At 38.2% G+C, this 27,291-nt stretch overlaps 1 protein-coding gene across 4 annotated transcripts in view; it reads right to left on the bottom strand.

Annotated features, from left to right (window-relative positions):
- The window catches only part of KAT6A (lysine acetyltransferase 6A), a 122,742-nt gene that overhangs the window by 12,521 nt on the left and 82,930 nt on the right, over positions 1 to 27,291 (bottom strand). For all 4 annotated transcript variants that reach the window (XM_031013801.3, XM_031013802.3, XM_055349207.2 and 1 more), the window contains 6 exons: positions 13,236 to 13,351; positions 7,157 to 7,298; positions 5,692 to 5,853; positions 4,534 to 4,627; positions 1,703 to 1,934; positions 743 to 950 (listed from right to left, as the gene is read on the bottom strand). In XM_031013801.3, the coding sequence (XP_030869661.2) occupies positions 743 to 950; positions 1,703 to 1,934; positions 4,534 to 4,627; positions 5,692 to 5,853; positions 7,157 to 7,298; positions 13,236 to 13,351 (954 nt within the window). The remainder of the gene's footprint in view (positions 1 to 742; positions 951 to 1,702; positions 1,935 to 4,533; positions 4,628 to 5,691; positions 5,854 to 7,156; positions 7,299 to 13,235; positions 13,352 to 27,291) is intronic.

Here is a 27,291-nt window from a genome sequence, read left to right as displayed (position 1 = left end):
GGGATTTTTTATGTTTATTAAAGGAGGATACCGGTGTTGAAAGGATGAAGCACTGCTTAAAAAAAAAAGAGCTATAAAAGTATGCATCACATTAAGAAAAATACTGACAATGACACATGCACTACAGTTCACCAGCAACCCTTTAACGGCTAAAGAGATCTGTGTGTCCACAGGATGTTTTGGTGCCCCATTAGAAAACATACACAAGTTTACAATAGTTACTTAATATTCTATTTAAGGAAAATGTATCTCCATTTCATTTTGTTGTTGGGTTTTTTTTGTAGAGATGGGGTCTCACTATATTTCCCTGGTTGTCCTGAACTCCTAGTCTCAAGCAATCCTCCCGCCTGGGCCTCCTAAAGCGCTGAGATTACAGGCATGAAACACCACACCCAACCTCCATTTCATTTTTAAAAACTGTCAGATTTGGATTCAATTCAGATTCCTCAACTACTATCCAGCTTAAAACTGAGCTGCTTCTTGGCACCCTGGTAACAAATATTTTTCTCACAAGTAACACATTATAAGAAATTTGATGGTCTCCTAATTGTCCAAGGCTTAAAAATAGTTAAGTAAACCAGGCCCAGTCTTCTTGAAATCTCTACCGTTGAAATAAAACTCCTGACATTCTAATGTGAATTTACTTTTCTGTGAAAGATGATCATAATACATTATTATAAATACTCATGAAATCAAAAATATATCTTCTGTCATCAAAAATAGAGACTATTCATGCCCTTACACTGATCTCTAATTCTCTTTCCTGGCACTGCGGCTCTTCGTTTTCTCCTTCCTCAGCCTCCTCTTCTTCCTCCTCTGAGACCACAGAGTTGGATACTATGACTGGAGTCCAGCGCAAACATTCTGGATCTACATCTACAGGTCGCAAATTCAGCTGAAGCTTTGCCATGTGATCCTGGATAAGTTTTTCCCGGCGGATAATCACAAATCTGGAACCAGAGAAAAGTTTATAGCAATCAACAATGTACAAGGTGTACATAAAAATGAATGTGGAGATGAGACCCCTGGTGAAGCATGTAAGAAGATGATAGGTGCTGCAAAGATAGCCTGCCTGGGAAGATGGAATGCAGAAATGTGCCACCACATGAGACGGCCAGGAGTGTGAAGCAAGACAAATGCTTCGCTCTCTACCGTGGCCGCGGGCTGTTTTCACTGCCTGCTGTCTCACACGTCCCGCTCCAGAAGTTCTGCTGCTCTTTTGCACTCTCTTTCCTATTCTCCATTTATTTGGCTCAAATGCCTCCTTTCTTTGTGACCTTTTTCTGACCACTTTAGTGAAGGGTGAACTGTCTCTTCTTCCTTTCAATGTATATTTACTTTGTGCCATTTATATGAAAATTTAACATGGGCATTTTATTTAATGACTCTGTTTCTAGAGTGGTTACTTCTTGTATTGTGAAAGAGCTCCCAATACTAGAAGATGAAAGATTCAGTAGCTTAGGTCCAAAAATTAGGGGTATCAGAAAAACAATTCAGTTTAAAAAGCATATATATAGACTATATATAGACCATATATATAGTCAATCAAATAAAATATCCTAGAAAGGAAAATGATATCTCATTATCACCAAGTATATCATTTATATTAGTTAATGCCCTTTCATCAATAATCTGACTGGCTGATCCAAAAAACTTCAACCTAATTATCTTTCAAAGGTATACAAAAAGATGTGATACTCACTGGTCACTACGGAAGTCCAGCATGCGTAGGTGGTGGAGTGTGGAAGTGATGTCTTGAGGGCAGATTCCAGTCAACTTGCTTAACTTCTTAATGCTGATCTGCTTGTCATTTTGGTGATAAAGGCACTCCAATATTACACTTTTCCAATATGCCATGTAGGAAAGACGACCCAGATCAGATAACGGTTTCTCTGGAGACCCTGCTTGGCCTTCACGCTTTGATAACAAATAACCTAAAGAATCACAAATAACTCAAATCAGAACTAGGTCAGCGACTCTGAAAAACTAGATTCACCAAAATAACAATCCCCTCTTCTACAACCAAGAATAACTCCAAAGGTAAATTCCTTCCAAAAAAAAAAAGAGAAACAAATTGCAAAACTACTTCAAAACAAATCTGCAGAAAGAATACATAATTTATATATATTGAAGACTAAGTTAGTATTATTATGTCTACAGTTAATATCAATCACCTTGTTAAAATATTCGAAGTGTTAAAAATCAGGACTCTGTTAACAGTTTCGTTCAACGTCCTGGGGAAAACAAGCCTTGCATGCTTTATTTGGACCACTAGGTGGCAACTGCTGTATCTGAACTGAGAAGTACAAAAGAATGCCTTCATTTTCACATAATCCTATTAAAATTGTAGTTCTGTCAGTGAATTAGATGACAATCTTTCACTTCAACCAAAACTCCTCACAATTACCTATCATTCTAACTCTAGGCAAGCAGGACTGCCAATATAATTGTGGAACTGTGGACTCTGTCCTCTATAGTGCACAACTCTCAAGAACTGAAAAACAAAGGCCTAACTTCTAAGGAAAAGCAATGAAAATGGAGATGGCAGAGAAAGGTATTTTTACTGTCATTAAAGAAAACATAAAAGCAGTCTAAGAATGTTAATTTGGAAACATCTATTACATTAGGAAAAGTAAATACAAACAATACTGTTATTGCACGGACTGTTTGTATACCATACACACACACCCCCAATCACCAAAAGTAAAATATTTTCCCTAACTTTGCAATTTAATGGCATATATAACATGTCTAATCATGAGTCCTATTTGAAAACAATACATTAACATTAAAGGAAGTAATCTGAGTTCCATCCCCTACTGCTCATCTAAAAAGACCAGAAAATGTGTAAAACAACCAGTAGCACAAGCTTCCAATAAAATATGGACAGAAGGACAGTCTAAAGCTAAGAGAAGGCTTAATTAACATCTCAAGACCAGAATCAAAATCCTTTGTTTGAACCATTAGTTCTGCATATATTCATCTAAATATCATTGTATAGCAATATCTGAGGTAAAATATTCCCTCAAATTACACAGATCCCACAATGATCTCTTTAGAACTGTGAGCTATCACTTTTGAACTCAGATTAAACAATTTTCTCTATCATTCACTTCTTCAGATATTTAAAGATGTGTTGCAGATGTTTAACCACTAGGTAGAGCCTAACTAAAAAAAATGCACACATTTTCTCAGATAACTGGATAACAAAAATATGGCAGGTACGGTACTTTTTTTTTTTTTTGAGATGGAGTTTCGCTCGTCACCCAGGCTAGAGTGCAGTGGCGTGATCTTGGCTCACTGAAACCTCCGCCTCCCGGGTTCAAGCAATTCTTCTGCCTCAGCCTCCCAAGTAGCTGGGATTACAGGCGCCCACCACCACACCCAGCTAATTTTTTGTATTTTTAGTAGAGACGAAGTTTCACCATGTTGGGCAGGCTGGTCTCGAACTCCCGACCTCATGATCTGCCCACCTTGGCCTCCCAAAGTGTTGGGATTACAGGCGTGAGCCACCACACCTGGCCCACAGTACTTATTAGCTCTAATTGAAGTAGTTATACAATGTTTTTAGTATTATTAGTATTACTGCATGAAACTAAGTTCCATTGTAAATGAACAATAGGAAATTAAAGGTATGTGCTACACATCACACAAAATTTTATTCAATATTAGCTGTTTAAAAATATTTCGTGTCCAAGGCCACGCACGGTGGCTCACGCCTGTAATCCCAGTACTTTGGGAGGCCGAGGCGGGAGGATCACGAGGTCAGGAGATCGAGACCATCCTGGCTAACACGGTAAAACCCCGTCTCTACTAAAAATACAAAAAAATTAGCCAGGTTGTGGTGGCTGGTGCCTGTAGTCCCAGCTACTCGGGAGGCTGAGGCAGAAGAATGGCCTGAACCCAGGAGGCAGAGCTTGCAGTGAGCCGAGATCACGCTACTGCACTCCAGCCTGGGTGACAGAGTGAGACTCTGTCTCTCAAAAAAAAAAAAAAAATTTCGTGTCCAACCAAAATAAAAGGAACATGTGGCTTTAGGTTTTATTTATTTCCATTTTTATTTTGAGACACAGTCTTGCTCTGTGGCCCAGGCTAGAGCCTGCAATGCAGGGGTAGCATTGCTCACTGCAGCTTCAACCTCCTGGGCACTCAAGTGATCCTCTCACCTCTGCTTCCTGAGTAGGTGGAACCCTAGGTACATGCCATCATGCCCACCTAACTTTTTAAATTTTTTGTAGAGACAGGGTCTTGCCATGTTGCCTAAGCTGGTCTTGAACTACTGGGCTCAAGCAATCCTCCCACCCCAGTTTCCCAAAGTGCTGGGATTAGAGGCATGAGCCACAGTGTCCAGCAGTGGCTTTAGGTTTTAAAGAATCATATAGCAATATGACAAAAGATACTAGCAGCCAACAAAACACCTACAAATCTTTAAATACACACACACACACACACACACACACACACACACATATATACACACACACAGAGAAGGTCCACCGGAAGAGACCAATGAGAAATTAATATAATCCTTACTGAAATCGATGAGAAACCTGCCATAGCCCTTACGCTGGTATTGAGGAAGAATCATTATACAGGAAACATTGTACTTCTGTTGGCAGTGCTTTTCCTGGTGGAGAAAATACAAGTCAAGTTTGAAAACAGGCTGGTAAAACTGAATAATAATGTGAATTAAGAAACAAAGACTAATGGCCAAAACCCACAGCCCTGGTCCTTTGGGAATAGCAACGTACATCAACAAACAACTACCCAGCTGGGAGAAGATAGGATAATGTCAAGTCACTGCCATTACCCACAAAGCAACCATCCCAGGAGAGTAAAAATATAAAACAAAACAATGCCATCCAACACCATCTGCAACTCAAACACAGTACGCCAATGCCTAAGGATCAGCACCAGAATCTGAGTCCCAAACAATCCGTAAAGCTACAAATGATGAATCAGTGTGCCACTCTAGAAGTGAGAAGACTCATTAATTATGTCAGAGTTTTCTTTCTCTCCTGCTCTGGTGCTCCTCAGAGCAGTCCTATTAGTTGTATCTAACTTTACACAAAATAGTCACTTTTATAATTTTATAAATGAGTCAATATATTTTAAGTCACATCTAACTAATAAAGTAGCCTAAAGAATTCTTATAAATGCTTATAAAAAGCTAGCACTTCCCCTTAACTGTTTTATACACTTGGATTTTACCATGGGCTTGCTTAAATAAAAGTATATCTTTTATGTTCTCTGACTAGAAAATAAACTTTCTCCCTCTAAGGGAATGGAAGATTAAAAAAGGAGAAAATATCCTTTAATCAAAATGCCTTCTTACTCTTATTTCTATGCCTAAAGTTCAAATTACGAAGAGAAGATTGAAGCTGAGACAGAACTCAGAGAGCTAATGACTGTTTATTTCAGAAGTTCCATATTATTACCATGGGAAGAGAAGCCATTTAAAACCTTCCCCGGGAGTATTGCCAGCAGTCCATAATCCTAGGAGAATATAGGTTGTTGAATGTTACTAAGCATCTTCTAGCACCTGGTAAGTTTCCAAATGTTCCTTCTATTCTTTCCAAACAGCTAGATGACACCTAGGAGGTGCTGCATCTTGTTGTGTCCCCGAGTGAGAACCAGCAAAGATTCTTTCAGATTTCTATATGAGTTCAAACTTTAAGCTGACATACTTACCTTAGAAAAGTAGCCAACAAGGTGGCAGCCCTTGACATCATTCTGTGTTAGTACATAAAAAAGAAATGGCTCCACATCATAATAGAGGGTTTTGTGGTCAAGAAACAACTTTGCCAAGAGACACAGGTTTTGACAATAAATGGTACTCACATTCCCATCAACCTAGAGAAATAAACAGAACAAAACAGTCAATTAGAGGGTCTCTTTAGTTCTAGAATAATATGTATCAGTTAAAAGCATCTCTAGATATCCACAGTCCAGACTAGGAGAAGGTGTCCATGACCAGAACACTTTGGAACCTGGAAGCCATCCTTTGAAATGGCAGTATTATGCTATCTGCTGTTTTAAGACAACCAAATATATAAAATCTCATACCTTCAACATAGCAGCAACAGCCAGATAAGGAAGTGATCATCTGGTTTTAAAAGAGCAATTTTTGCTTTAATAAAAAGATGAATTGTAGCAATCCTTCAGATAGCAAGTTTCGTTTTCAAAGTACTTAACACAACAAAAGATCTAAATACAACCCTTCTAAAATACATTTATTAGGTAAAATAAGATGTAACTATGTAGTCTAATCTATGCCAGCTGCCTGAAGCAATGCAATCTGACTACCATGATTGGGCTTGAACCCAGATAAAACTACTTAAGGGGGTTACTAACTATTGCCACGCAGAAGCACCAAGCGGGTTCCTCAAGTAATCATGTGGTAAATGCGGCTCCAGGTTGGCCAGGCCCAGGAGCACTCTGCTGCTCTTTTGCTCCTGGCAGCCTTGTCTGTGTTCATGGAGTTGCCAGAGCTTTCTATCAAAACGCCAATGGATGCCCACATTAGCTCCCAAGACACTGTCTGCGATACTAACAGAACTCCTCAACAACCCAGGTAGTTTAATATTCTCTTCAAACAGTATATACCACACCTACCCCAGCTTCTCCCAAGGTAAAGAACTCCTCTACTGATCACTTAAAAGAGTCTTAGGGAGGACCAAGAAAGTGAGAGACTGAGGGGATCCTGACAATCTGAAATTTTACTGTTACAGTAAGTAACGGCACATAAGCAAGTACTCAATTAATACTTGGCACGAAAACCACAGAACTGAGGATCAAGAGCGCTACTAACAGCAATAGAGAATCACAGAGCAGAGGTCACACATCATCATCATCATCATCATCAAGATTTACTATTAAACAGATCTCTGTGAGATATTCCTTTTAAATAAGTGATAGAAATCCTTTCATTTAAATGCCATATTTCATAGATTCTAAGATGTACTTTTATCACATCTTAATATATGCAAAATCAACTGGCATTTTATAATCAAATGAAGTTTTAAAAATTATAATTAGTACTTTTTCCATTTTAGTGATACATAAAATAGACAACAGAAAGTTGCACAATAGATGCAATATAGGTGGCCCTACTTATGAAATGGATGAGAGGACAATTACTAAGTATCTACCTTACCTCAAAGACAGAAATATTATTCTTTCTGTAAATCTCATTGGCAGGAGGATGGAACCAACCACATTTCTTCATGTGCTGCTGCAGAATAGTTCTACTTTTCATATATTTTAGACAAAATTCACAAAGATATAATTTGGGCAGCCTGTAAACGATAAGTAAACAAAAAAGACAGGGCTTTATATTTTAGAGTACTTCAAACTTCCACAATTATCATCTTTTTGCCTCTCATTACTACCCAGGTAACAGGTTAAAAAAAAAATGCATATGCAAAAATACTGGACGGTAAAATGACAAAATATATAATTCAAATAAATTACTGTATCTTGTCTCATATTTAAGTACTGAGATGAAAAAATTAATTTAGTTGCTATCAATTTGGATAGTTATGCTTAAAATACTACCCTAGAATTAAAGAAAATAATATTTGCTAAGTAGATTAACACACACAAAAATGTTTGATTTGTGTGAAGACCACAACCATTTTTTCAAGTTCCCACTTTGAAAGAAGCTTTTGAAATATAATTTATCTGAGAACATCTAAAATTCTACTAAAGCTTTTCCCAAGGTATATTTATGGAACACAAACCCTGCAGGTACTAAGGATTTCGTGCTCAAATAAGGGCAAGAGGGCACATGCTTTTTCCCAACTTTCCTGAGGGACTCACAATGTGCATTAATTCTTCCCATATAACCTCACATCTTATTTTTTAAACTGTCATTCAATTCAGCACACTGAAAGTTTCCAAGGAACTTTTGTAGTATACTATTACTAAACATCTATGGTATACAATATTGTTTTTCAAAATCTCTCATGTTAGCCACACCAATACAACTTGTAATTATATTATTAGTACAACCCTTCCAAAATCAAGCACTAAGTGAAACAAATAATGACTGGCACTATAAATTAGAGTCAAGAAGCAGGACCTAAGGGCATGGAAAGCAGCGTGTTGTTGGCTACTTTGTTTCCACTGCATTCTGCCTCAAGCCCCACTATTCAAGAGGAACCACTAGATAAAGAGGTTTTTCCTTCACCACCACCACAGCTACAAATCACAGAATGAAATGGCTTGTTATAAACTTCATCTGAGCACTAAATGTATTAACTAAGCCTTACAGGTGACCTACAACTGCCAGACCACCTTCCTGAATACCTGGATTCTGAGCAATTTCTTCTTCAAAGAAAGAGGAAGAATGAGTCTCCTTATGTAGATATAACGGGTGGCACCTCCCTCCCTAACTGTTTTACTTACCTCTTACCTGTGCTAAATTCTCAGTGAGCAATCTTAACTTGTCACAGCATGAAGATACAGAAGTAACACTATCTGAGTACAGTTTCATTTTGAGGGCTAAATATTACAACTAAATACTTCCTATAATATGAATCAGAGAAACCTAAAAAATTTTGTGCTTTTTAAAGTATTTTTGTAAAAATGATAGAGTAAAAAACAGTGACAGACCATGAAGCTTTCCAAATTATGGTAAAGACAAATGCCAACTTTAAAGGCATCCAATCCAACTGTTAGGTCTCAGCACAGAGACATGAAAATAAAGTACCATTTATGTTAGCTAGATTTAGTCATATTTCATAATGTGTATATTTCAAAACATCATGTTGTACATGATAAATATATACAATTTTATCTGTCAATTAAAAAATAGAAAATATTCAATAAATGCTAATTACTTTTCTGGAAACAGAAGGAAGAGGGGGGAGAGAGGAAGGGAGGGAGGGAGGGAGGAAATTAAAGTACAATTTATTTCCTAAGGTCTGTGAGAGAAGGCCAAAAATGTTTAAAGCTCTTACAGTAACCAAATTGCTCAAGAAAACATCAGGAGAAATAAAATCTCTGAGAAAATTACTATCAAGTCTTCTCCAGTAAATGAAGAGTTCATGCCACTTCCTTAGAATGGCAAGATGTATGGCATTTTATTGATGATTAAAAAAAAAAACCAAAACTTTAGTGAACCTTATTATGTGAAAAATAGTAAACTGAAAACAAGCACTATGATCTACTTTATTCCAATCTAGTTCTCACTGAAAACATTTTAAAAGCTCCTTACTTTATTAGAACCAAGCCCACTGGGATGATACTGCTAATCTAAAGGGAATCATCTGGAAAAAAACTACTGGAAAACCAAAATATTTCTAGAAATATTATAAACAACTGCTGTTCTCTCACAGAAAAAAAGATCTATCATATAGAAAGAACATGAGACTACAGGAAATGAAATGTAGTTATAAAGATTATGAATACTCCTAGCCCTAGAGAATCTTGTTGGGGGCTGCTTTTAGTGATCTTCTTCCTGGCAGGACCTAGGTCTCAGCTATCAAACAGGTAGCTGTACGGTGGCTTTGATCAACTGCACATGAAGTGTCACCTCCACACTGGAAGTTGATTCTAAAGTCTGCCACAATGCTGATAACCCAGCCCATGGAATCAGGGCTGTGCTGCAGCTGGGCATGCTTCTCTAACTTCTAGAATGATGCAATTATTCTTCTCAGGAATTTCTACAGTACCTTCTGGCTTCTGAACATGGCCCAACATAGCAGCAGTTTGTGCAGTCAACTTGTAGCAAATTTTTAATGTAACAATAAAAACTATACCAAATATTACTTAAATCTAAGATTATGGTACAAGTCAAGTGAGATCAACCTAGATACACATGCTACATGGAGCAGCGTAGGCCCAGTGATTAATGGTTATGGCTATGTAGTAAGAGAGAAGTGAGCTTCAAGTTCTGCCACTTATACACTGTACTGTCTGGGACCAGGTCTGCAAAATGAATACAGTAATATTCATCTCACAGAATTACACCAGAGATGCTTAGTCCAGTACCAAGCTCAATGGATGGTAATTACAGCTGCTATTACTTAACGATTATTATTTGTATTCTTCTTTCATCAATTTTACTCAATAACTTAATAGCCAAAGGCATTAGGGATTCTATTTGGTTTCTTCAGTAACTGGGATGACGAGAATAATCAAACTGGTTCTAGTGACAATCTCATAATCTAAGCATCAAATAAAGTCCAGAGGAGAATCAAAAGGCAGAGGAATCTTCCTAGGCTACTCTATCACCTAGGAATCTACCTCTTTAGGATCTCAAAGCTAAGCTCGAAGCAGCACAGGAGCAGAGGGCATCCAATGATCACAATTTCTTTTGCCTTAAGCCCATCTATGTCATGCTCTTAATGGCAGAGTAGGTTTCGCAATGAACCTATTGATAAACCAAATGAAACAGTATTATTGCTTCATTGTTTTTGATTTTTAAAGACAGGGATACAAGATTACTTAATAGGCAATGCATACACAAATATCTGGATATGAAAGAACATTCCGTAAAGTATAATCCCACTTCCCAAAAGACATTTTTCTTGTGATCTTTGCATTTTTGTTTGCTCCTATTGCCCTGTTTTTGTACGTTACAGTGTTTAAAACCTTTAATAAGAAAATAATTTATAAGCAGTTTAGCACGAAACAATAAATAGGCATTAACAAAATTAAGAATAGAGGTTTATTATTTGGAAAATGTAAGATCTCCAAACATTTTAGTCACCTCAAGTTTCAAGCTCATTTAAGTAAATATAATTTTTTAAAAAATGTAACCAAGAGAACTACGAATATAAAGATAGAAAAAAAGTCATAATTACTCAAGAACCTATTAAAAATTACAGGATATTTTCTAATTGAAAACTCAAAGAACCCTATCCAATGGATGAAAAAATATACAGAAAATGTCTAAAACTGCTTAAGGAAGTTGATGAATTTTACAAGTTCCTATCCTGTTTCTGCTTTCTACTGGTTCCTATTATACTTTTTTTGGTTATCTTTTGATGGCATTATTTATTCTTTCACTGATAACTAGTCTCCTCACACCTGTTTCTAATGAAAATCTCATCAGAACAAAAGCTACATTTTCAATAAATCCTTTAAATATCTATCTTAAAAGACAACAGTTTATGATTCCATTCTCATCATTCTCTTGAACAAAAGTAAATGCTAGCCCTCTATTTCCATTCCTGAATCTATTTCCTCTCCCCACCTTGAGTAGACAAGGGGCCTGTGGTTTCCATCTATCTGTACTACAGTCTTCGGAACAGTTGACAGACATGTGGAAAAGCTTTCTTTTCTAAGTTGAGTGCTCTTGTGATTTGGGCAGCTTGCAAAGAGCTCACTTAAAAAATGATCATAACAACTTATTTTAAACCTGATGAAAAAATTAATTCCTTGGCATATTTATTTTCTTTTCTTTTGAGATGGAGTTTCGCTCCTGTTGCCCAGGCGAGAGTGCAATGGCGCAATCTCAGTTCACTGCAACCTCCGCCTCCCGGGTTCAAGCGATTCTCCCACCTCAGCCTCCTGAGTAGCTGGGATTACAGGCACCCACCACCACGCCTGGCTAATTTTTATATTTTTAGTAGAGACAGGGTTTCGCCATGTTGGCCAGGCTGGTCTTGAACTCCTGACCTCAGGCGATCTGCCCATCTCGACCTCCCAAAGTGCTGGGATTATAGGCGTGTCCTTGGCGTATTTCTTCTCGGTCATAAAAGATCTTGGCTATTCAGAATTCCTGAGGAATGAGTTAACTTGAACGCTGAGTTCTGTAGGTAGTTGAGGAAGTTCCTGCCTTCCTTTAACATATATACATATACAATACATACATGTATAATATATACATACGTATAATATGGAAATGCAAATACAATGTAACCTTATCTTAAAGTCACATTAATTGTTGTCAGCTCATGATATAGTGTGCTTCCTTAAAGATACACCACAGTGTTTGGGGCTAACTGATCCCACAGTAAATGGCCCTCAATTGCTGTGTTTCATGAGCTTGTGTGTTAGTTTCCTGGGGTTTTGCTTTTTCTTCTGTTTTTGTTAGCTGTCACTTTGAGGTCAGTGTCCGACATGGCATTCTTACCCCTATTTTTCTACTTCGACTACAGACTAGAGAAGCAAGTTATTATATGGAAAGAAAAAGTAAAAAGATAAATAAGTTTTACTGGATGGCCGTTTTAACAACTATACTGGCCTATTCCTAGTTTCTTGGCAACAACCCATGTTAAGGCACTCAACATATTGTAAGGTACTAAATAAATTTTGCTAATATTTTGGCCAGGCAATGTTACTACATGGGTGAAAACTTACATGATGAGAATATTCTGAACATGTATTTAACCCACAAAGCACCATGATGTATTATTTCTTGTAACACCCTACTAAATGGGAAACTGAGGCATAAGTAGTTTATAGATTAGAGAGCATTAATGTCACTACTACAATTAACTAGTATGTAATTTTTTGATCTCATCTTATTTCATCTTTTAATTTTAACCATAAAGAAAAAATATAATAACTGACATTATTGAGCACTTACCATTTTCTAAGTGATTTACATGTTGTAGCTCATTTAATGTCCTCAATATTCCCACGAAGTAAGTACTATTACTATCTCTGCTTTACAGATGAGGAAACTGAGGCACAGAGCAGTTGGGCAGCTTTTAAGGTTACACAACTTACCAATTTCAGAGCTGAGTCATGAAACCACTTTAGCTCCACCAAGGTGGTGAGTGATCAATGTTTATTAATATATCTGGAAGCCCAAACTATTTATATATAATTTTACACCAATTGTCCAATTATTTCTGGGAAAACAAACCATTTACTAAGTTTGTCAAATTATAAATATTTATTTACATCAAAGACTAATCAACTGAAACTTTATATTAATTTATATATGAGTCTCTTCTTCTCTTTTTCAAAATTCTTAGTGATAGGAGTGAAGACAAATTTCTCTTAAAAAAAAAAAAAAAAAAGCATTCCCCTTTTATTGTGACCATGCATTCGTGTTTCTCATTTTAAACATCAGCATCTGAGAGGTTACAGAAGAGAACATCTAAAGCAAACTGGGATGAAGTGGCTGCCAAAGCTGCTGCTATTATGGACATTTAAAAGCCCCCAGTTTCCTCAAATGTAAAGGATAAGGTGGACTCAAACATCTTCAAGATCCCTTCCAGTTCCAGACTTCTATGGATCTCAAAACAGAAGGTCAAGGGTCTCTCAAAACATACCTTGAGTATTCTTGAGGATATGGGGAGGAGTACCAGGTGTGAATTTCATACTTCCCAAACTCAATGACAGAGGGACAGCGGACTTGTGGATCAGGGGGACCAGTCACTCCAACTTTCTGTGCAGTCAAGAAATACATTCAAAAGTTAGCTAAATTAGACACACTGAGATAACAAAGAAAGTTCTGAATCTAAATGTTGTCTTCTCAGGACTCCAAAGGAGTAAAACAAAAACAAAAGCCAGAACAAGCTAACATATTTTGAAATAAGTTATATTATTCCTTAAACAGAGCACCCAGATGAAAAATAAAAATGCTAATAAATCTCTTAGAACCAAATGCATTGGGTGTTGCTGCATTTCTACATTTAATAACACTAAAAATATTTTCCTCAATTAAACTCACTTAATGACTTAATATTAAAGAGAAACTGCTGATACTTGGTGATATAAGATAAAGAATAATTTACAAGTGAGGGAGGGGGACACTGCATATTTGCTGAAGTCCTACCACACTGCCTCCGCTGACAACAATGGAGATGCCCTACTGAACATGTAAGCACACAAAGGATGATTTTTTAGTTTAGGAAAGTAGATATTTAAGAGAAATATAAAAAGAATCTGACAAAACAAGTATCAAGAGAGTCTTCATTTCATACTATGCCTAAAATTCCCTTCATTAGTAGCTCTGCATAGATTTAACTAAAGAAAAAGACACTGTTATATACAGACCTTCTCTTTTTTCTGCCTTCTCTTTACAATGAAAATAATCTCTATACCCCTCATCCCTGCAATAGTCTGAACTACATTATCTAAACAGAGAATAATTTTTAAAGCCTTTATGACTTCCCTGACTTTCCAGATCAGAAATTCAAACGTAAGTACGTAGCTCAAGAAAATAAAGGCTGTTAAGGGTCTTAACATGTTAACTCAAGGGCAACATGACTTGCTCTGCACCCAGTCTAGCAACAGATGCATATACACACTCATGTCCATGAGTGCAGATATATCATGGATGCTCTACAAATATTAACTGACAAGAAAAAGACAAGAGTTTAGCCTAGCCAAAAACAAGCATTAATAACTCTTCCCCAAAAGGATAACTGAAATTATCCTTCAATTTTATGCTTTAAAGACCACTAAGAGACTAGTAAAAATCCCTTGTTGGAGCATGCAGACACACATACATATTTTATAACAAACTAAAAGAACACAGATTTTTATTCATTGGTTTTATATAAATCCGTTTAAAGAAGCCTCTTCACCATAACTCATTAGAGAACTTCTGGTCTTTCTAACCATTCTCTTTTATAAAAGGCCAAGGGACTTATCTCAGGTTTCATACTGGAATGTAGCCAAATGAAACCTCAAGCTCTTCCTTAGACACCTCAAAACAAAAGACAAAGATCTGTTTGTGGGATGAATTGTGTTATAACACCACCAAGTACTGGGGCTCCTCCAAATACAAAACCAAAAACAATGAAGAATACATAATACAGGGTTAAAATAAGATTTCTTTCATTTCTCAAAACCCAAACAGAACTTTGTAAAAAGATTTTTTAAAGGCTGTTTTTAAACTACATTCTAGAATCAACTACTCTAACTCATAAAGTACTATCTTTTCATCTATCTTCACAACTCAAAGTAATAACAACAGTATAGGAAACTTTCAAAATAACTAAATACCAGAAACCAGATCTAACTTCCTGAGGCAAGGATCAGATAGAAAGCCCGAAAGCTGAAGTCATGCACCTGCTGCGGCACTGTCTGTTGTCTGAGGGTCTTCCCATCAGCTGCCCGCTGCTCTTCTAGGCGGATGCCCGATGTGAAAGTGGATATCCAGTTCCAGTACAGCTGTTTGCACATCACCACAACTGCGCACGTCTGTCCAGAATGGGACCTGTGGTAGGTTCCCCTCTGCCCACACCCGCCTTTAACCTTTGCACCGTGAAACGTTCCTGCACATGCGCTCATGTGTGAGCCCGCCTCCACTCCCAGCTCCCCTGAGCAAGCCTCCACAGCAAGGGTGTTTCCTTTTACGAAGATTTAGAAATCAGCAAGGCTCTCTACACAGGGAGGAAGAAATGGCTACACAGAAACCACTCATTCCAGTCCTAGCCAAAATCAAACTGTCATATCTGAACTACAAGGTTACCTTTGCTAGGTCATTTTATTTTAACATTTCAACCAAAGTACGTTTTCGTTAAACATGTGACTTTCCAAAGCAGCAGGTGTCTAATATAATCAAGGGCACAAAATATATTTAAATGTTTAACTCAAATTCTGCCACTTCATGTCCTCCTAATTTAAATATGCCAAATTATTTAAAAGAAGACGTATGTTCCAGGCTAGAATTGACCTTTTAATCTAAGGTAACTAATAGGGGGTAGCAAGGGGGTGGATTAAATACACTAATAATTCGGCTAAACCAAAAGAAAACTTTATGCCTACTGCTAGATAATAAAGCTTTTATTACCACCAGTTTATATGAAAAGAGTATTACTCTTCTACAAAAAATTAAGCTTCCATTAAATGACTCATCTAATTCCAGTTTGTAACATAAAAAAGGCCATTCTTGCAGTATCCCCAACTCTGGATCTGGTAGGGACACCAAAATTGTGTAAATAATTTAACAATTTCTGTAAACACAGAGCTGCTGCCTTCCCCCATCTGTCCACTGCAGCGCTCTCACTTGCCCTTCCCTCTCCATTCCCCAAGGGGGGTGCAATGTTTTGAGGAGAGAGGTAGGTACCCCTTTATTATCAGTGTGAGGCTGGGAAATGTGGGGAGAAGAGATGGCTTTCTGGCATTTGAACATTTTCCCACAGAAACACTACAGTAAGTAATTCCATTCATTAGGGATTAAGTTACATGATGAAAGAGGTATGAAAGAATGAATTCACATGCTCCACAACAGTGAGAGCATGAATTTAAGGACTAGAGAAAATCATGTTCGTGGAGCACCTACTGTGCTAGACTCTGACCTGAGCCTTATGTCATTACCTCCTTTGGTCCCCACAATCCATCCTTCAAAGTAGAAAACAATATACCCTCTGCAGATGAAAAAATAAGCCTCAGATAAGCCTCAGGTTAAGAGGCAAAAGCACCGGGCAGGAACAGCAAGTGAAGCATAAAGACAGAAAAGAATGACACGGGTTGAGATGTGACGGAAGTAATGACAGCCCTCAACTAATTCCTCCCTAAATTCCCAAAGTTTATGGGTAAGTTTTTAAAAACGGGAACTTGGTTTTCCAAAGAAATGAAGCTACAAGTCCACAAACTTTTAACCCAAAACCCTTGGACTGGAGCAGAATGTGTTCTGGAATTCTGAATTTTTCTGATTTTAGAAAAGTATTAGTACATGTATGTGTATAGTACATGCATGTGTATAGCCCTAGTAGGATTTGGAGCAGCACTCCATAATCAGACATACTAAAATTTCTTTAGCAAAGCATATGAATATTCACATTAACTGGCATAAGTAAGGAATACAAATAGTCTCACATCAGCTCAGATCATGTTTTTGTCAGTAACTCAGTTCAGGTCAAGTGGGACTTTATTGCAAAATGAGTTGGAAAAGGCCGGGCGCGGTGGCTCACGCCTGTAATCCCAGCACTCTGGGAGGCTGAGGTGGGCGGATCATGAGGTCAGGAGATCGAGACCATCCTGGCTAACAAGGTGAAACCCCATCTCTACTAAAAATACAAAAAATTAGCTGAGGAGCTTGGTGGCGGGCACCTGTAGTCCCAGCTACTCAGAGGCTGAGGCAGGAGAATGGGGTGAACCCAGGAGGCAGAGCTTGCAATGAGCCCAGATCGCGCCACTGCACTCCAGCCTGGGTGACAGAGCCAGACTCTGTCTCGAAAAAAAAAAAAAAAAAAAAGTTGGAAAAAAATTTCTTTCCATTCTCCAAAGAAGATATACAGATGGCCAATAAGCTCATGAAAAGATGCTCAACATCATTAATAATTAGGAAAATGTAAATCAAACCACAATCAGATACTACTTCACACCCATTAGGATATTATTTTTAAATGCAAAACACCAGAAAATAACAGATGTTGGTGAAGATGTGGAAAAATCAGAACCCTTGTCCCATTGCTGGCGGGAATACAAAATGGCACAGCTGCTGTGGAAAACAGTATGATGGTTCCTCAAAAAAGTAAACAGAATTACCACATAATCTAGCAATTCCACTGCTGAGTATAGACCCCACAGAACTGAAAGCAGTTCTTTGTATATGGGTATCTATTTGCATACCCATGTTCATAGCAGCACTATTTACAACCCAAGTATCCACTGATGGATGAATGGATAAACCAAATGTGGTACATACGTACAATGGAATATTCTCCAGCCTTAAAAAGGAAGGCAATGGTTGGGCGCTGGTGGCTCACGCCTGTAATCCCAGCACTCTGGGAGGCCAAGGTGGGCGGATCATGAGGTCAAGAGATTGAGACCATCCTGGCCAACGTGTTGAAACCCTGTCTCTACTAAAAATACAATAATTAGCTGGGTGTATGGCACATGCCTGTAGTCCCAGCTACTCGGGAGGCTGAGGCAGAAGAATCACTTGAACCCAGGAGGCAGAGGTTGCAGTGAGCCAAGATCGCGCAACTGCACTCCAGCCTGGGCAACAGTGCAAGACTCTGTCTTTTAAAAAAAAAAAAAAAAAAAAAAAAGGAAGGCAATTCTGACACAGGCTAAAATACATATGAACCTTGGGGACATTATGCTAAGTGAAACAGCCAGACACAAAAGGACAAATATTGTATAATTCTACTTATGGTACCTAGAGTAGACAAATTAATAAAGGCAGAAGACAGAATGATGCTCACCAGGGGTGGCGGTGGGGGTGGGGGGTTGGGAGTTGTTTAATGGGTACAGAGTTCCAGTTTTCCAAGATGAAAAAGTTCTGGAAATAGATGATGGTGATGATTGCACAACAAGGTGAATGTCTTTAATGCCACTGAATTGTACACTTAAAAATGGTCTGGTTAGGCCGGGCGCAGTGGCTCATGCCTGTAATCCCAGCACTTTGGGAGGCCAAGGCCGGCGGATCACGATCGAGACCATCCTGGCTAGCAAGGTGAAACCCCGTCTGTACTAAAAATACAAAGAATGGCGAGAACCCGAGAGGCGGAGCTTGCAGTGAGCCAAGATGGCGCCACTGTACTCCAGCCTGGGTGACAGAGTAAGACTCCGTCTCAAAAAAAAAAAAAAAAAAAAAAAAAAAAAATTCTGGTTAAAATAACTTTTACGTTATGTATATTTTACCACAATTATTTTTTTTCAAGTTTTCAGGACTCCTTAAATTTCAGGATTCTGGATATTGTGACCTATCCCTTTTCCTAAGCCTTTTTGCTCTACACTCAGACTTCTCTTTATCCATCTCCTTTGTTAATTCTTTTACCATTAAATATTGACAAAATCTAGAATTCTGTCCTCGGCCATCTTACCTTTTCCATCCGGAGGACCCATAATCCAGTGCTTCCATCAGCTTTCCACTCTCCCCACACCCTCCTTTCTCTCTACGCAGCTTAGATTCTAAGGTCTTTTTCCCTGTAACTCCACCCTTTGCATAGACCTTTTAACTCTCTAGTTTCTCTTCTAATTTCACAACAAAATCCTAACCCCTGTTAAATTCAACTCTTCACATAATCCAAGTTATTACCTTAATGTGAATATGGGTGGAGAAAAACAGAGAATCATGCTACCCAGTCTCACATTATACACCTACCCACAAACCTCAAGCAGGTCCTGATGCTTCCTACTCCATTCACTCTCCCGTTCTGAAAGACAACTGCATCCTTTCTCCTCTGCTCAAGCCTCCAACACTGCTTACTCCACCTTCACTTTCAGCCAATGCTTTTGCTTCCTACTGCACTAAACTGGACAAAATCAAAAGAAAACTTCTGCAATTTTTCCCACCCACATCTGTCTGCCTCCACCATTGTGCCACACATCCTGCCTTTCACCAATACTATGGCTAAAGATTGAGCTCCTAAGCCCACGGCTTCCGTTTGTGCATGAGATAACATCTTCCTGCTCCCTAGCCAAAGAACATCACCCAGCAGTTCCCCTCCTATCTTCTGCATCATCAGCTTTCCCTCTACCAGGGCATTCCATCAGCATACAAACAGCTGTTATTCATTCCATATTTTAAAAAGGGGTAGAGGGGTGTGTGGGCATGGTGGCTCACCCCTGTAATCCTAACACTTTGGGAGGCCAAGGTGGGCGGATCACAAGGTCAAGAGATCGAGACCATCCTGGCCAACATGGTGAAACCCTGTCCCTACTAAAAATACAAAAATTAGTTGGGAGTGGTGGCGCACACCTGTAGTACCAGCTACTCGGGAGGCTGAGGCAGGAGAATCCCTTGAACCCAGGACGTGGCGGTTGCAGTGAGCCGAGATGGTGCCACTGCACTCCAGCCTGGTGACAGAGCGAGACTCCATCTCAAAAAAAAAAAAAAAAAAAAGGGTATCTTCTTTAGCCCTCACAGCTCTATCCAACTCTCCATTTCTCTGCTCCTAATTACTGTAAAAAACCTCAAAAGAATGGCCACATATTACTACTATAACCAATTTCTCCTTCCATTCTTTCTTGAAACCACTCCAATTATCTCTTCACCCTCCTCTGTCCCCATCATGGAAACAGTTTCTCAAGATTACTTCCTTGTTGCTAAGCTGGACAGTCAATTTTCAGTTCTCATCTTACTTGGCCTATTTGCAGAATTTAAAAACTGACCCTTCCTTCTTACAACACATTCTTCACTTAGCTTCTAAGGAACTACACCTTCATGTTTTTTTTCCTACTTCACTGGCCATTCCTTCTCAGTTTCTCCAATCTCTAAAAGTTGGAATAACCTAGACTCAAAGTTCTTCTCTTCTCCCTTGGTGATCTCATCTAGTCTCATTTTTCAAAAAAACAACCTACTTGCTGGTGAGTCCTGAATTGAAAATTTCAGCCCAGACCTGTTCTTTGAACTCCAGAGACACATATCCCACTATCTACTTGATATCCCCTCTCACGTCAGGTTTAACACATCCAAAATCAAACTCCTAAATCTTTTCCCCAAATGTGCTCTTCCTATTTCCCCATCTCAGTAGATGGCAACTCCATCTTCCAACTGTGTTCTGGCATCGTCTCGGACTCCCTGCTTTCACAATGCATCAACATATCCCAATGGGTCTACCTTCAAAACATACTCGGAATTCCAATTCCACCACTACCACCATGATCCAAAACACCATGTCTCTTACTTCAATAATTTCAAGAGTTTCCCAAAGTTCTCCCTGCTTGTATACTGCCCCCCCGCTCCCCCAATCTACACAGGAGCCAGAGAAATCCTGTTAAAACCAAAGTCATTCTTCTGCTCAAAACCCTCCCAGGGTTCCCATCTCATTCAGAGTAAAAGTCAAAGTCCTTACAATGGCCAAGAAGACCCTACAAAAGCCAGCCTTCCATTACCCTTCTGTCCTTGTCATCTGCTATTTTGAGCCTTATGTATTTGGCTCTAGTCACATTGGCCTCCTTGTACTTCCTTGATCATACCAAGCACAAATTGTGACTCGGGTCTTTGCATTTCCTGTTCCTATGCCTGGAATGCTATTCCCCCGTTACCTACATGTTTCATCCCCTCACCTCCTTTAGGTTTTTGCTAAATGTCAGAGAGACAGTCCCCACCTGACCAATTTTAATACTGCATACATTAATCCTCTCCCTCTGAATTCTCCCTCTTCCTCCCCTGCTTTTTCTCCATAACACTACCACATGGCATACCATTTATTTTAACCCATTCCAACCCAAACTAAACTGTAAGCTCCCAAGAGGAAGACATTTTTTATTTAATGTTTTGTTCACTGCTAAATCTCTAGTGCTTGGAACATGGTAACCAGTACTCAGTAATATTTATTATTAGATAAATATTATCTTTGATAAAAACTTTAAACAATCACATGTGCTGGTAACACAGCAAATCTCCTACCCAAGATCTCCTGTATATACATGTACACAACCATCTACCAAAGGTCTCCACTTTAGATTTCACACAATCCCACAACTGTGTAAGCATGGTCTCTTCTTCCATCTAAATAAACTTCTTTTCCTATATTCCTACATGTAATACCATCATCTACTCCAAATAGAACACTAGAAGACCTACTTGGTTCTGCCCTCTCCTTCAATCCTAACTCCCAATCCAACAGCAGTCTTTTCCATTCTATCTTAAGTCTTTCTCAAAACGATTATCTATCTCTGTCTCCTATCTATCTCTTCTACCTTCATTTAGGGCCCAGTCACTTTTCATTTTGACTACTGTAATCATCTGACTGGTCCCTTGCTCAGGTGTTCTTCAATCCACTGCTGACAATATCACCAGAATTGAGTTCCTAAAATGCAAATATGATGTCATCCACTTTTTAGAAATTCTTTACCAGTTCCTCAAGAGCTATTTAGCTACTACTTAACTACTTTAAAGAGCTACTTTACCTGCAAGATTAAGTACAAACTCCTTAATATGAAACACAAAATCTTCATGATCTAGTACCCTACCAATATCATCTCTTGTTTGAACTCCAACCAACTACACACAGCTCCGAGAATACACGATTTCTCACACCCATACTTTCTACTAGAAATGCCTTCTCACTGTTCTCCAATAGTAAACTTACTCATCCCTTCAGCACCCTACACAAATGTCACCTCCTCTACAAAGACTTAAAATTTTAGTTAACCACAATAACTAAAAATAAAACAGTAACATCCCTAGATGTCTTCCTGTTCATTCTCACTGCAATTTATGCATATCTCCACAGTAATACTATATCATAAATTAAGCAGTTAAGGCCATGGAGTCAGAATACCAGGGTTCAAATATTGACTCTGAAACTTAACAATTTATAACTCTAGGTAAAACAATCCTTCTAATGTTTCCATTTCTTCATTTGTAAGATGAGGCCAAGTAATTAATAATAAAGTTGTATTAAATGAAACAAATTAATATATAATGCTGAATATAGTATTTTACATATAATAAGAGGGTATCTATTACTAACCACATGGCTTTAATTACTTGTTTATTCAATAGTCCCCCTTATCCACCCACTGGGAATACACCTTTCCAAAACCTACAATGAATACCTGAAAACTGCAGATAGTATTAAATGTTATACAAGTTGAGTATCCCTAATCTGAAAATGTGAAACCTGAAATGCTCCAAAATCTGAAACGTTTTGAGCACTAATGATACTCAAACGAAATGCTCGTAAGAACACTGCAGATTTTGAATTCAGGATGCTCGATTGCTAAGCATATGATGCAAATATTCCAAAATCTGAAAAAAAAAAAAAAATCAAAATCCAAAACACTTCTGGTCCCAAGCATTTTGGATAAGGGATATTCAACCTGTATATACTATGTTTTTTCCTATACATCCATACCTATGATATTTAATTTATAAATTAGGCACAGTAAGAGATTAACAACAATAACTAAAAACAGAACAATTAAAACGATGTACTGTAATAACAGTTACGTGAATGCGGTCTCTCTCAAAATATCCTATTGCACGGTATGCACCCTTCTGATGATGATGAGGAGGAGGAGACGATGATAATAAAATTCAGACCTTGGCGAGCCAAGGGTAACTGAAACCATGGAAAGCAAAACCACAGATAAAAGGGGGATTACTGTAAATACAGGAGATAGGGTGATTATTGGCCCATCAGATCAACAAATATTTGAGGACCTACTACATGCAAGTCACACTGTGGAGATGATATAGAAAACACAGTATCTGCCCATAAAGGTGTTGTAAGACAGGCAGTCCTTGTTTTTGATGGCACTGTGTTAATGGAAACAGGTACACATCAGAATTGTGTCCGTGCTTCTGAGGTGACAGATTTGACCTTAGTTCTGATACGCATGGGTTTTGTGTATGTTGTAATAAAACTTTATTTACGAACACTAACATTTTTCACATAATTTTCACATGTCCATAAATATTATTCTTTTTATTTTTGTCCAACTGTTTAAAAATATTAAAACCATCCTTAGCTTGCAGGTCATACAAAACAGGCTGTGGATGGGACTGGGCCACAGGCCATATTTTGCCAACCCTAACACAGGTGAAGCAGTTTCTAAACTGTATCTATGCCCTCAAAAATGACTTTCTGCATTACCTTTATGAGTCTTTTTATTATTCAAAACATCCTCTTATCTAGCCCAGATGAACTTTCCCAACTGGCTTCAAACCACTTTTTTTATTACAGCGTCAGAGAACCTGGAAGTCATCTTTGATCATCTCCTGTTCCTTCAATCTACTTTAGTTTGATAAGCATAGGTTTCAGTTAACATTGCACCATGCAAAGTGAGGAATAGCTGGAGTTTAGTTTGACATAAGACAGGGTGGAACATCTGTTGGGCAATGGTAATACACTGAATTACTAGTATTAAGCTGCATTTTGGAGCATTTTGAAAGCTAGTAACAAGATGTCAGTTTCGGCATGACGGGATTTTAAGGTACCCCCATGACATCTTTTTGCTGTTAAGTGATTTCTCCTTGATGTTGCTGAAAGTAGGAATGGTAGGTGGGGCGATGTTTACTGTGTTAAGGCATTTACCCATTAAATATAAGTCACATATTAAAGGCCGCATAGATGTATTTTTAGTTCATTGGATAATTTAGCACAACTTATTAAAATAGTAGTTAAGAGCCTGGGAACTAGAAAAGGCTAGCACAGTTCAAATCCTATCTCGGCTGAGTCACCTTAGTTGGGCAGGTCACTATCAGATTTGTTGAAAAGATTAAACGAGTTGATATTTGCACAGAACTTACAGCACTATGCCATTCATGCAGTGAGTGCCAAATAAATGTGAGCTTCTGCTTGCTATCTCAGTGGCAGGTTCTTGGAATACATAGATAATACATCTTTGCCCTCCAGCTGGAATTATTTATAGTAGTCTCCCCTTATCCCCAGCTTTGCTTTTCGAGGTTCTAGTTACCTGTCGTCAGCCTCGGTGCAAATTTTATCATCTCACACCGTCAGAAGAGTTAGTACAGTACAATAGTACAATAAGAGATTTAGAGAGAGACAGACTACATTCATGTAACACAATACAGTACATACAGGGTTCAGTACAGTCCATGGTTTCAGGCATCTACTGGGGATATTGGAGCGTATCACTGGTGGATACGCGGGGACTCCTGCATAGTAGTCATTTCTTCCTCAAAGCTGAAGTTAATGTTGTTTACTCCATCTGATAAGCCCTAGTTCTCTCCATCTACCTAAATCCTCATCATTCCTTAGGGCTGCTGCTTCTGTGATCATCTCAGATTGCGCCAATTCTCACACATCTTAGTATACTGTGAACATCTGAGACAAGTCTGAATCATTTAATACAGCAATGCACTATGTTTCATTGGTACTCTAAGCTACTGTCTGCTGTGTATCTTCCTATGCACCTTTACCTGCCTGCACTTAGCACATGCCTAATGATTTTGCTACCCCCATGACATCCCGCATACAGAATAATGCAGGATGTTATTGTGATTAAGGGTACAGAATTAGAAGTCACACACGCCGAAGTTTTAATTTCGGCTCCACTATTACTAACATAAAAACTTACAGGAAGTCACTGAACTAATAGTGTTGGTTTCCTCATATGTAAAATGGGGTAACACCTCTACATCATGGGGTTAATAAAGTTGTTGAACCTAGCTTACTGTATTTTTAATAATGATTTAACTCTTCATGCAAAGAAGAAATTTTAATAACCCACACAGATTTCAAAAATGCTCTGTAACTTTCCAGAACCATACAAAAACCAAAGGAATCCTTCAAAATCAGAAAGCATTAAAATCTGTATGAAAATACAATGTGCTCTTTGATATTTTATGTAAAAATCATTCTATATATTTCAAGAAGGTGGTCATGCTCCACTGGAATGAACTGAATACAAATGCGTCTTTCTTTTTTTAAAAAAAAATTTATTTATTTATTTATTTATTTATTTATTTATTTATTTATTTTTATTATACTTTAAGTTTTAGGGTACATGTGCACAACGTGCAGGTTAGTTACATATGTATACATGTGACATGCTGGTGCGCTGCACCCACTAACTCGTCATCTAGCATTAGGTATATCTCCCAACGCTATCCCTCCCCCCTCCCCCCACCCCACAACAGTCCTCAGAGTGTGATGTTCCCCTTCCTGTGTCCATGTGTTCTCATTGTTCAATTCCCACCTATGAGTGAGAATATGCGGTGTCTGGTTTTTTGTTCTTGCGATAGTTTACTGAGAATGATGATTTCCAATTTCATCCATGTCCCTACAAAGGACATGAACTCATCATTTTTTATGGCTGCATAGTATTCCATGGTATATATGTGCCACATTTTCTTAATCCGGTCTATCATTGTTGGACATTTCGGTTGGTTCCAAGTCTTTGCTATTGTGAATAGTGCTGCAATAAACATACGTGTGCATGTGACAGAGATATAGATCAATGGAACAGAACAGAGCCCTCAGAAATAACACCGCATATCTAAAACTATCTGATCTTTGACAAACCTGAGAAAAACAAGCAATGGGGAAAGGATTCCCTATTTAATAAATGGTGCTGGGAAAACTGGCTACCCATATGTAGAAAGCTGAAACTGGATCCCTTCCTTACACCTTATACAAAAATCAATTCAAGATGGATTAAAGACTTAAATGTTAGACCTAAAACCATAAAAACCCTAGAAGAAAACCTAGGCATTACCATTCAGGACATAGGCATGGGCAAGGACTTCATGTCTAAAACACCAAAAGCAACGGCAACAAAAGCCAAAATTGACAAATGGGATCTAATTAAACTAAAGAGCTTCTGCACAGCAAAAGAAACTACCATCAGAGTGAACAGGCAACCCACAAAATGGGAGAAAATTTTTGCAACCTACTCTTCTGACAAAGGGCTAATATCCAGAATCTACAATGAACTCAAACAAATTTACAAGAAAAAAACAAACAACCCCATCAAAAAGTGGGCGAAGGACATGAACAGACACTTCTCAAAAGAAGACATTTATGCAGCCAAAAAACACATGAAAAAATGCTCACCATCACTGGCCATCAGAGAAATGCAAATCAAAACCACAATGAGATATCATCTCACACCAGTTAGAATGGCAATCATTAAAAAGTCAGGAAACAACAGGTGCTGGAGAGGATGTGGAGAAATAGGAACACTTTTACACTGTTGGTGGGACTGTAAACTAGTTCAACCACTGTGGAAGTCAGTGTGGCGATTCCTCAGGGATCTAGAGCTAGAAATACCATTTGACCCAGCCACCCCATTACTGGGTATATACCCAAAGGACTATAAATCATGCTGCTATAAAGACACATGCACACAAATGCTTCTTTCTACTGACAGAGTCTTTTAAGAAAAATAGTTTCTCCAAGCTCATAAGATCATAGTTGAAATAAAATTCTAGAACAAAAACCTATACTACTAATTTTTTTATGCTTCCACTTTTGTATTCAGAGGTGGCTCTTTTTCATGGAAGTGTATGTTGTATAGCTAATGATGGAACACAGTACTAGGCAAACTACATCCATACTTACCCTACTGCCTGCAATAATTTTTTAAAAAAATTAAAACCAATAAGTGGCTGGCTCCTTTTGAAAAAAATCTTGCTAAATATTTCAATTATCTTTGACTTAGATAATGTTCCATGCAAAGTTTGATTATTCAAGATAGTCCCTTCCAGACTATAAGCTCTAAGAGAACAGAAACTATGTCCTTCTGATAGCCCCTCCACGTAGCATAGTTTCTAGAACATAGCAGGCACTCAATAAACAATGTGTTATTAGTTGGATGGATTCTAATATTAATTCCTTTATCATGTCTTTTGCTGATGCTGCTGTAAGACTACCAAAGACCCTGTAATAAAATCTACCTGCAAAATTTTTGAAACACAGGTTCAAGCATCATCTAAGCTATATCTATGCTCTCAAAAATGACTTTCTGCACTATATTTATGAATCCTTTCATTATTCAAAATGTCCT

The sequence above is a fragment of the Gorilla gorilla genome, chromosome 7, assembly GCF_029281585.2.
Source record: "Gorilla gorilla gorilla isolate KB3781 chromosome 7, NHGRI_mGorGor1-v2.1_pri, whole genome shotgun sequence".
In the NCBI taxonomy this organism is placed as follows: Eukaryota; Metazoa; Chordata; class Mammalia; order Primates; family Hominidae; genus Gorilla; species Gorilla gorilla.
This window is presented reverse-complemented; position numbering and strand designations above follow the sequence as displayed.